At 38.3% G+C, this 12357-nt stretch overlaps 1 protein-coding gene across 6 annotated transcripts in view; it reads right to left on the bottom strand.

The window, feature by feature from the left end:
- Positions 1 to 12357, bottom strand: part of TDP1 (tyrosyl-DNA phosphodiesterase 1) — a 160912-nt gene that overhangs the window by 137291 nt on the left and 11264 nt on the right. For all 6 annotated transcript variants that reach the window (XM_069085970.1, XM_069085974.1, XM_069085969.1 and 3 more), the window contains exons 3-5: positions 8052 to 8095; positions 5557 to 5612; positions 2455 to 2551 (exon numbers count right to left, since the gene is read on the bottom strand). In XM_069085970.1, the coding sequence (XP_068942071.1) occupies positions 2455 to 2551; positions 5557 to 5612; positions 8052 to 8095 (197 nt within the window). The remainder of the gene's footprint in view (positions 1 to 2454; positions 2552 to 5556; positions 5613 to 8051; positions 8096 to 12357) is intronic.

Raw genomic sequence — 12357 nt, 5'->3', positions numbered from 1 at the left:
TTGACCTTATGTTTGGAAACTAATCTCCATTTGAGAAGAGGGGCTTTGTGGTGGACTTAATTAAGGTATAGCCTAGGGGTGGAGAAGTATTTAGAATGGAGACTTTGTAATTGATTGAATGATTGGAAGGTCCTGGGGTGGGGTAGTACTTGGAGATTATTTAATCACACTTAGTAAATGCTGTATTTTGAATGATGTCATGTTTTAATCTTCTCTGTTCTTGGTTGGTCACTGAATAAAATAGAGAGCACCTATGCTGGTATTTTGAACCTGGGAAGTTGCCTTCTTTTGGCATTACAGTAGGATGGTCCTTATTCTCAAGAAACTTAGATTCTAACAGAGGAGACAAAATACAAAGGCTTCATCAGCAAGACCAATGGAAAGATTCTATGGTCCTTAAGATGCAGCAGCAAAGGAGATGGCAATGCATCTTCCTTAATGTCATTTCCACGGATGAAATCTCACCAGTTTCTGATGCTGAACCATCTGACACTGCCAAATACTTTGGAGATAAGAAATTTCTTTTGTGGGTCTTGCAAAAGCAGCTTCTAGGCCACATCTCCACAAGGGTCCTAGAATGATGGTGGCTGAGGCTCGAAATGAAGTAGGACTATGTAAAATGTGACTATTACAAAACATGACTATTATGAATATCCAAATTAATTATAAAGGACACATGAAGAAACATACAATCTGCATCTGGAAAAAGAACTGATAAATAGAAGTTTGCATAGAATAAATTTACATAGACATATACCTATTTATGTTGAATGGTAGCCATCCCTAAGTTGAGAGGAGGGATGGGAAAAAAAGAAATTTACACAATAACTTTATTATATATTTAAAGGGAACAGCAAGTTGTACATAACAGATTTGCAGTTTCATGCGCAATCAATCATCTTTTTTATTACACTGTTATTATGGAAATACTTGTTTTATTTCATAAATTAAAAATAAAATAAATCTAAAAAAAAAAGGGTAAGCTGCTATCTACATTGGTATTAAAGTTTAAAAAGAACTGAGGTAGGACTGGTGGTTTCTGGGGATGGTGCCACTCCAAGGGCAACTGGGTCGACCTGCTCATCAATGGCAGGTAGTCAGTAACTGGTGTTGGTGAGAAGGAAGAAGGGAAACTGTATTCAACTGTGATCACATTTTATTTTATTTATTTTTATTTTTTTGCTTTTTGGAGGGCAATTGGGGTTAAGTAACTTGCCCAAGGTTACACAACTAGTTTGTGTGTGTGTGTGGGTGTGTGTGGGTGTTAAGTGTCTGAGGCCGGAACTGAACTCGGGTCCTCCTGACTCCGGCGCCAGCGCTCTACTCACTGTACCACCTAGCCGCTCCTTGTAATCACATTTTAGAACACTGAAAAACTAAAGGTAAGTCAGTCAAAGGTGACCAGGTTAGCCAAGATTTCTGGAAAACTCACCATAGGAAGAAAGTCAAAAGGTTAAGTCTCATAACCTCTGTGACCTTTGTCCTCATACACAAAAGGAGGATGTTGAAGTAAAAGGTCTCTGAAGTCCTGTCCAGGCCTCAATCTATGACCCTATGACCCCATGAAGTAGGAGTATTTAGACTAGAGAAGAGAAGGGCTTTCTCACTTTCCTTAATCTAAGCGCCTTCCCTCCAACACCATCCCCAATTCACCCTGCCTCTACCTTCGTCATTTACTATCTTAGTACAAATTCATTTGCATATTGTCTCCCTCATTAGAGGTGAGGTCTTTGTAAACAAGGATTGTTTTACTTGTTTTTTTTTGTCCTTCTTTCTATCTCCAGTGCTTAGTGTAATGCCTGACACACAGTAGGTATTACATGGGACCAAAGGACAGAGAGGCAGATTTCAAGGTCAGCATAGACAAGAGCTTGCTAACAATCATAGATGTCCAAGAGAAGAAAGGAACTGCTGTAAAAAAGGAGTGAGCTCCCTGACATTTCAAGTGTTTTAAATGAAGATGAGAAGATGAGATCTATCAGGCATGGGTTCTCAACCTAGCGGGTCCATGACCTTTTTTTTTTTTTTTTAAGCAATCGGGGTTAAGTAACTTGCTCAAGGTTACACAGCCAGTTATTTCTGGGTGTGGTGCTAAGTACTTGGACCCGGATTTGATCCCCAGGTCATCCTGACACTGGAGCTGGTGCTTTTACTCGCTGAACCACCTGGCTGCCCCTTCATGACCTTTTTTTTCCAAAGTATTTTGTTATCTATATTTCAATATACTTTCTTGCATTTTACTTGATGCATTTAGAAGCATGATTTTGAGAAGGGATACATACAGCCTCCAATGGGATGCCAGAAGAGTTCAAAACATATGCAAAAAGGTGAAGAATTCCTGTGGTAGAAAATATTCCTGCAGGGGGTAAGAAAGCTAGGTACGGTCATCTCTGAGTCACTTCCCAACTCTGACGTTCTAGCATTCTAGGCTTTAAATGAAAAGAAGCAGATTACCTGGCAAAGGGAGATGTTTTCATAAGGCTTTGCCTGCTCTTGCAATCGAGCCTTCGCTTCTCTTTTGTCCCCATGCACAAGCAAGATGGGTTTCTTCCTGCAAGGAGATCAGAAACATCTGACATTAACCTCCTGAAACTGAACTGGTTGTACAGGAGACAAAGAATATGTCACAGCTTATGGGACTGGGCTTCTGGTCTGTGTCTCTTCCTCTGTGAGATATCCATGCCTAAGCACAGTGCTTTAAACAGAGACCTTCTTTAGGAGTCCAAAAGTTTGGAGAGCTCATTGGTAGGGATGCTCTCTCCCCGAAGAGACTGAAACCCCTTCTATGTCTCAGGTACAATATAGGGGTTACTAACCTTAGCTCTGTAAACCTGGTTTTTGAAAATAGTTTGATAACTCTATTTCAATATAAGTTGTTTCCTTGGTAAGTCTACGGATTTTATTTTAAGCATTATTCTCAGAGCAGGACTCCTAGGCTTCCCCAGATTACCAAACAGTTACCAAAAAAAGTTAAGAACACTGGTAAATGATCTTCATTACTTGCAGTGGCCAGAAATACTCAGCACCCAATGGCCAATCTTCCCATTATGTGCCTCCTAGATACACAGGTCCTCAGATGGCACATGATCCAACATCTACTAGAGGTAGGTAGGACCTGACAGAGCTTACACCAACCTGGCACAGCCTTCAAGGACCCAGGACTACCCATCATGACTTCAAGGTTGATGATGAAACATATCTCCTATCTCTTGCCAGAAAGATGGGAGCAGAGGTACAGAATCAGATATGTATGGATAATGTGTTGATCTACTTTGATTAACAAAGGAGGGCTTCAATGAGGGAGATTTACTGAATGATTTTGTTTTGTTGTTATTATCAAGTCATTTTAGTCATCTCCAATTCTTTTTGTTACACCACTGGGGATTCTCCTGGCAAAGATACTAGAGTGGTTAGCCATTTTCTTCTCCAGGTCATTTGACTGAAGAGGAAACTGAGGCAAACAGGGATAAGTGACTTGCCCAGGGTCACCCAGCTAGAAAGTATATGAGGCCAGATTGGACTAAGTAAGAGAAGTCTTCCTGACTCCAGGCACAACACTCTATCCATGTATTAACTAGCTGTCCCACTATTTCTACTGTCTTATATCTAAAAGAGAGAAACCATGGCATAGATGATAGAGTGACAGGTCATGGGGTTGAGAACTCTTGAGTTCCAAGTCCTGTGGCTGACACACAGTCTGGCTGACTTTATGAAGTCACTTAAATGATTAGGACCCTAGATAATTCTCAAAGGTAGGTTTATTTTGGCAAGGCAATTGGGACTAAGTGACTTGCCCAAGGGTCACATAGCTAACTAAGTGTCAGGTGTCTGGGGCTGGATTTGAATCCAGGTCCTCCTGACTTCAGGGCTGGTGCTCTATACACTGCGCTACCTGGAAGCACCTAAAGGTAGGTTTCTTAACAGGTACACTAATAAAGGGATCTGCATTGATAGGAGTTTCCTCATTGAGAGTTCTATATTTCACACACACACACACACTCTCACTCACTCACATTCTCTCTCCAAATACTCATTTTTAAACAGAATGCTAACCTTTTCCTTCCCTTTTTTAAACTAAAGCAATACATTTAGCACAGCATGGTGGGAAGAAGATTAAACTAAGAAATAGGAGACAGGCTTAAGTACCAATTTAGTCAGAAATTCATCATCTGTCAACTAAGACTGATAAATCTGCACTGTGTACTCATAGGGCTGTTTTAAGGACCAAGTAACATATACATGTATTATATGTGTATACACATGTGTATGTGTACATGTGTATATGTGTGTGTATATATATGCATATATATGTAGCACTTCACCTTAGAGCACTATGCGTCAAACATTATTGTTGTTTTTGTTCTTGTCATTATGATCATTATTTCTCTGCAGAAAAACTTCCTTACATTAACTATTCAAAAGTAGCATGAATGCCCTTCTTCTGGACATTGAGTTCCTTGCTATTTTGAAGGTCTTTCGGCAGAGACTGGATGACCACTTGTTGAGCATGAAATCAAAGAGCTTCTTGGTCAAGAATGGATTGGCCTAGCTGGCCTCTGAGAGTCAGTTGTGAGATTCTGAGCATCAGAAACTGATTTTTCTACCTGTACAAAAACAGCAAATCCAGCTGGTCTATAGTTCTTAACTAATTCCCTGCCAATAATTTTTAATCTGCTTTCCTCAATCCCAGTTGCTAGGAGATTCTAGCATGTGAAAACATGCTAAAACCAGGTTTAGCAAGGTTCTATGTCCCACAGTGATACAATATATTTTGCATCAGATTCTTTTTTTTTTTAAGCAATCGGGGTTAAGTAACTTGCTCAAGGTTACACGGCCAGTTATTTCTGGGTGTGGTGCTGAGTATCTGAGCCCGGATTTGATTCAGGTCATCCTGACACTGGAGCCGGTGCTCCTACTCGCTGTGCTACCTGGCCGCCCTGCATCAGATTCTAAAACGTGAAAGATTCAAAGATGAGAATGGAAACATAAAAATGGCACCAAAAGTAAGGTACCATACCCTTAAATAAGACAAGACTGTGATCAAAGGAAACAATTTAAAAGGGCATTAAAAATTTAACAGACTGGATGTGTTTTAGCAAGCTTTTAGGTTTAGAATAGACAAATATACATAAGGAAAATCACTTTTTTCTCCTGAATACTCTTTCAGACCAAAATTGTACATGACTTTCTGACACCTGGAATTAGAATTTGTCCTTATCTACTTCTGGGGAGACAACAAAGAAAAAAGAGAGGCCTAGACAGGCTACCCATTTATTACTCCTTAGATAAGGGAAGTCACATGTCCTATCTGCAACTCTAAAATGAAGGGGCTGAATTAGATGATCCCTAATGTTCTCTTAGTCTACAAAATCTTTCAATCCTTAAAATGTCAAAATCTACAGAAGGAAATAAGTGAATCATAAAACTTTTTCAAAACTCCTACTTTGTTGGTTCAGAAAACATCATTCAAAAAAAAGGAGGATGGGGATTCATTCACATTGGCAGCAATACAACAGTTTCAAAAGTCATTATGCTTTTTCATTTCATTAAACTTACCTGAACTCTAGTGGGTACTGCCTTACAAGCCAGTCCACATCAAAGCAGTAGTTAAACTGAGGGGAAAGAAAAATAACATGTTAAGTTACCAATACTTCCGTCAAGTATTTTATGCAGAGAAAAGTTTGGTCATCAAGCTGAACACTAAGTTAACTAAGTACTCTGTTTACAGTATCCCAAGTACTGTGTATCACAATTTGCACAGGCTTATTAGTTAACTTATAATCATTGAAATGAATGGATATTTACTTAATGTAATACGAGTAATGGCAAAGAATTCATGAGACTCACATTTAACAGCACTTTTATTTGCATCACTGCAACAACCCCTAGACAAAAGTCATTTTCTTTGGGATTCATATTTCCTTTCTATAAATAGACCTGGTCAGTATCTGGTCAATTTTGAGGGAAAGTTTTGCATAATTAATTATAGTTATAAATGCCCTTGAGTTATTTATGACAGGAACAGATAAAACTTTTTAATAATGATCCACAAGATCAGAAATCCTGATGTGTGCAAGATGCATTAATTTTTTTTCTAATTACAAATACAGATGGAGTCAAATCCATAAGCATGATACCTGGGGACAGTCATTTATACAGTTATAGTGGTAGGCAGGGCAGGCCTACCAGTTCATGTGAGCTAGCTAATTAGGTAAAATTTTGTTAAACATCCTAGTCTGAGTCACAGGCCAAAATCAAATGGGATTTGGAAGGAGACGGTATTTCATGAAGAGAATGGTCAAATGTATTTATTACTTTTCATCAAACAGATTTACAAAGGCTAAAAATCTCAAGCCTATTCTGAAGATCTAAAAAGGTCCTTATGAGCAGGAATTGTTTTATTCTCCATATTTATATCCCCAGACCACCTAACAGCACCTGGCATACAGTCGGTGCTTAATAAATATTTGCTGATTGATTGACTTAAACCTAAAGGACTATGAGCCAACAGAAGCTAGTCTAGGCATGCAAAATTCTGCTGGGGCCACAAAAACCACTCAGGTCCCCACTCACACTTGACAATGTATTCTCCTCTCTACCTGTTTTGCAACCACCCTCCTTTTCTGCCCAATATCTCTTTTAAGGATACACAAGTATGTACCTATGACATTCTCTGTGGTCTATCCAAGTACATAGATTCCCATTTCTGAGGACTATTTTCGCTTTACAGGGCCATGTTTATTTTCACACATGAAAAAGATGGAGTTTTACAAGAAAATAATTGTGATTTACAGCACCAGAAAATGAAGCTAAGTCCATAGATGAAATCTGGCCTGGGATAATAACTCACATCTACAGTGCTTTCAGTTTTACAAAGCATTTCCCATTTTACCGATGAAGAAACTGAGGCTCCGAAGGGCAAGTGGTTTTCCCAAGGTCACACAGCTATTACATGCCTGACCTAGAACAGGAACCCAAGTCTGGACGTTAAGGGGTCCTGCGACTACACGCATCAATGAAATGGGGCTACCAAATCAACACTGCCTCCCCAAGGAAACAATTCCGAAAACTTTCATGTGTCATCTAAATGGGAACTGAGGTTAATTCCGGGAAAGGATGAACATCTTAAGGAACTAGACAAAGTCTTAGTAAGTAAGGCCTTAGAAGAACTTCATATACTCATGTATAATTAATTTATAATATCCTATCAGCTATATAGTTTGTCAATCCAAAAGTAGACAAAAAGAAAACTATTGCAGGGAAGATTCTAATTCCTATTTCTAATTCCAGCTACTCTTACTTTTTTTTTTAAGGGGGGAAGGCAAGGCAATTGGAGTTAAGTGACTTGCCCAAGGTCACACAGCTAGTAAGCATCAAGTGTCTGAGGCAGTATTTGAACTCAGGTCCTCCTGACTCCAGGGCTGGTGTTCTATTCACTGCACCACCTAGCTGCTGCTATTCTTACTTTTGAAGCAACTAGATGACACAGTGGATAAGCATTGTGTCTGAGTTCAGATCTAGCCTCAGACACTTACTAGCTGTGTGACCCTGAGCAAGTCAATTGACTGCTGTTTGCCTCAGCTTCTTCATCTGTAAAATGGATATAATAGCACCAAACTCCCAGGGCTGTGAAGATTAAATGAGATAATTGTAAAATACTTAGCACAGTGCCTGGCACCATATAAACATTAATGATGATTATTATTATTTCCTAGGGGGATTGGAGGCTTTTAATAATCTCTGAACAATTAAAAATGAAAAGCAATTTAATCACTTTAATTAATCACTAAAGTGGCTAGGTGGTGCAGTGAATAGAGAGCTGGGCCTAGACTCAGGAAAATGGGAGTTCAAATCCAGCCTTAACAGTCATGTAACTCTGGGCAAGTCACTTAAAGCTATATGCCTCGGTCTCCTCATCAATAAAATGGAAATAATAATAGTACTACCTCCCACTGCCGTTGATCCCACTGAGGATCAAATGAGAAAACACTTTGCAAACCTTAAATGAGTGCTATTTGAATGCTAGTTAGAAAAAAATTAAATAAACTCACCTGAGCTGAAGACAAAAGTGTCCCAAACAGAGGAGATAAAATGTCTATTGAGAAAATACATACATGAACCAGAGTTACAAAGACTTATGATACAATAAGTTTCCAATAAATTACCAGTAGCAATTATATTATTAAATATAAGTTACATCACAGTCACTTAGCTAAAAGTTGATTTAACAAACTCTTGAGTTTTCATAAAAGTCAAGAATTTAATGTTTTTATAACTATGTTTTCTCTCCTTTCCAGTTACTGCATCCTAATGCATAAGTCTAACCTCACCACCTCTCTATTCAAAGACATTCAATGGCTCCCTAATACCTTTTATACTGAAAATCCCAGGAAGTCAAGGCAGGCATCATTTTGCATTTGTCTACTGAGGGCCAAACTCAGTGGCTGGCACATAACAAATGTTTACTAAATGTTTAGTGAATTGCCTACAAATTCAAATACAAATGCTATTCCCTGGCATTCACAGTCAAGAAGCTAATCTGTCTCTCCAACCTGATCTCTTACAAACCCCCTTCATATATTCTATTTTCAAACTGGGCTACTTGCTATTTCCCAATTTCTTTCTGACCTTTCTCATTCTATGTTTTTGCCCCATGTCTAGTAGGCAATTACCTCTAGGAAAATGTTGGCCTACAGAAATTCTTCTCTTCCTTCAAGCCCCAGTTCCTCTACAGAGTAGTCACCACCCGGAACTCAACTAAAATCTTTTCCCTCACAAATTTTTCATATAGCTTTGCTTAAACTTCTCTTATAACTTGCATTAGACTTATTTTGTGTCCCAGACCAGGGCTTCTTAAACTTTTTCCACTCATGACCCCTTTAGCACTTTAAGAAGTACTACACTAGAGATTCCCAAAGCAGATGGTACTACCCCTTGGGGGAAGCTGGAAGGATGGTGAGGAGGGTGATGGAGGTAGTAGTCTTGGGTACAATTGTGGGGATATTGCAAGGAAAAAGAAGAAAATTATGAAAAAACCATTTGTACATGTTTTATCTGTTGTGTAACAGAGTTAAAGTGGTAGTTATTACATCATTTTCCAAATAAACACATAATATTCAAGTTATAACTGATCACTGGTAAAGTCTGTCAACAGGTCTTAATAAGCAAGTGTGGTAGGTGAGCATGTTGCTCACTGTAAAGTCCAGCATGCACGGGCAGCAATATGTGCATGTAATGACTTATTTACTATAAGATATTAAAGGGTTATATGATACAATATTGCATCATCAAAATTTTAATGCAAGAAAATCCCCACAAATTTATAATTAGTAAACTTACGATGTCGTTTTTTAAAAAATGTAATTTTTTTTTGAAGTGATACAAATTTAAAAAAACAAACCATTAAAGGGTTAAAGAAAGTAGATTTCCAGGGGAGCACTGAGTAATTTTTTTTTCTTTAAAGTGGGTGGTAAGCCAAATAAGTTTAGGAACCTCCACACCAGACTATTAAATTCTTTAAGAACAAAGACTGTGATGTTCATCTTTGATACTTTACCACTTTATAAATAGTAGGACTTCAATAAATGTCTATCTGAACTGACCTTAATTATATTTTCTTTCCTATGTGCTATATAAGAATGACAATAACAACAAAGATGATATATGTTGGTATGAATAAAGAGTCTCCTGTAGTCTCATTATTCACACTGCATAATTTCATTGTGCTGAAATCAATGACAATATTTTGCATAATTATTTCTTCAATTCAAATCCACAGGACCACTACTCCATAGCTGTTCATGATTCATGCTAACTGGGACCTGTCTGTAGCACCTGCCTTCCAAGGTTGCTGTGAGGATAAAATGAGGTATTATGGGTACAATACTTGGCAAACCTTAAAACATTATGTATATGTTAGCTATTATTAAAATTACTGATATTTAATATTGAATACATAGGAGCTTATAAGCAAAATCTGTATATGTAATCTTTTGGCATGTCAGCCTTTTAAGCAAAATCTATGTCTTTAATTCTATGGAAAGTCAGTTTGAGAGAAACCCTCAATACAAAATTGAATAATGATGCATTGACAAAATTACTGATCTTGGGAGTCAGAGAACACGGATTCAAGTCTTGGCTCAGCCACTTAATATCTCTGTGACTTTGGACAAAATACATAACTTTCATGGTATCAGTTTCCTTATCTGTAAAATGAGGACAAAAATACTTACCATACTATTTTACAATGTTCTTGTGAGGATCACACAAAATAATGTACATAAAAAGCTCACTGATGAACCAGCACCAAATAAGATAATGCCTGTAAAGTGGCATTAAGAGAGATATCTAGGGGCAGCTAAGTGGCACCCGCCCTGGAGTCAGGAGGACCTGAATTCAAATCTGACCTCCAAACACTTATTAGCTGTGTGACATTGGGCAAATCACTTAACCATGATTCCCTGGGGGGGGTGAAGGGGAAGTCAGATATCTATAAATATCAGATATACAGGGAAAATAATACCTGATGTTGTAAGAATAGTACATGAAAATACTGATACAGAGCATCTTGGAGAACTGAAGGAAAAAGATTGATATGAAATAATATCTTCCATTTGGCATACACAGAAAAATCAACCTTTGATTTGAAACTGAAGCCACTCTTTGTGAGGTTACCACTTCTGCAGTTTTCCCTCTTTGCAAAGGGAATGAAAAGAGATACTTCCCATAGTCAAGTATCTGCCCATTGCCAGAAAACTGCAGAACATCTGAATATTTCCACTAAGGGGTGGGGAGGAATTCTATAGTGGGAAAAAGATAAGGCTAAGAATAAGACTATGGCACATATTGTAAAAAGGAAAGAACACCAGATTTGGAGTCAAAAGTTATTGTTTGGTGATTTTTCAGTCATGTCCGACTCTTTGTGATCTCTTTTGAGGTTCTCTTGGCAAAGATACTGGAATGGTTTGCCATCTCCTTCTCCAGTTCATTGTACAGTTAAGGAAACTGAGGCAGACAGGGTAAAATAACTTGTCCAGGGTCACACAGCTAGCCTGAGGCCAGATTTGAACTCAAGAAGAATTGCTTTCCTCACTCTAGGCTTGGTACTCTATCCACTATACCACATAGCTGCCCTTTGAGTGAAGAGACCTAGATTCAAAATCCTTGTACTGCTACTTCCTGTCTGTGTAATCTTGGAAAAATCAATTAGTCTCTCTGGATCTGACTTTCTTCACTGTAACAGCAAGCACCCTAGCACACCCGGGATAGCCTGCTAGCACAGGTTCTTTGCTCTGCTTTTAAAGACTACTCAAAAAGGGGTTAACAATCCTACTTTTAATTATAGAGAAAGAAGTGAGTATAGAAAATACAAGCAGAGAAGTTAGCACAAAGACCAACAGACAGGGTTCCAGCTGTCTGAACATAGCAATATTGCTATACACTTGATGTACATCACTGGATCGAGGGAGCACAGAAATCTGAGCAGTCAGGGGGCTCTGAACAAATAGCTCCTCAGAGTCTGGACCAGGAAATCAAAGGATCCTTCTCATGAGCAAAATCCCAGAACATACAACAAAGACTCGGCCTCTGATCAGCCAAGTGCTGAGGAGCTTGAAAATCATTGTGCCCAAGCACTTAACTGGAAACTCCCCATGGCCCAGAGCCTGGTTAGCTCTGGGCCAGGGCTCTATGTGCTTATTAATGGGTAGGGAAGATCTTCAAATTCTATTAACATTATACTCATCTACAGAGGAAACAGTTGGATTAGAAAGCCTCTAAAAGCCCCTTCCAGGTCTCAATCTATGATCATCTGGAACACAAGAATGATAAGGCAGTCAATGATGACACAGGTATACTCTGCTTAATGTCTACCATAATTAACATTAATATATCAATATCAATATATCATTATATTATATAAATGTATTAAAAGCGTTAATAAATTATCATAAGACCTTGCCGTAATGTCCCTGTCTCTAAAACTAACTGCAGAAGTGTAAATGATTATAATCCTGGTATTTTGGAGATACCTGCTCTGATAGTATTTTCTCTCAAAGTATCTTCCCTTTATCAACAGTAAGCTTACCTTGCATAAGCTTATAGTAATGTTGCTGCTAACGTTTTATCTGAATAAAAAATTAGCAAATTCTAGCCAGCTACCCTATTGTGATTAAGTATTAAGTAAGCTCTGTAAATGAGGGATTGATGATATCATGAGAAATATCTCTTCTCCTCAGGGTTTCTACTTAAAATTCCTCTTTTAAATGAGCACATTGTGTGTATGTGTGTGAGTGTGTATGTGTATGTGTGTGCACACATGTACGTTGCTGAAAGAATCCCAGTTTTTTACTACTTCAA

The sequence above is a fragment of the Petaurus breviceps genome, unplaced genomic scaffold (genome assembly GCF_028583685.1).
Source record: "Petaurus breviceps papuanus isolate PSGF00001 unplaced genomic scaffold, PetGlider_PUasm1.0 177, whole genome shotgun sequence".
NCBI classification, from domain to species: Eukaryota; Metazoa; Chordata; class Mammalia; order Diprotodontia; family Petauridae; genus Petaurus; species Petaurus breviceps.
This window is presented reverse-complemented; position numbering and strand designations above follow the sequence as displayed.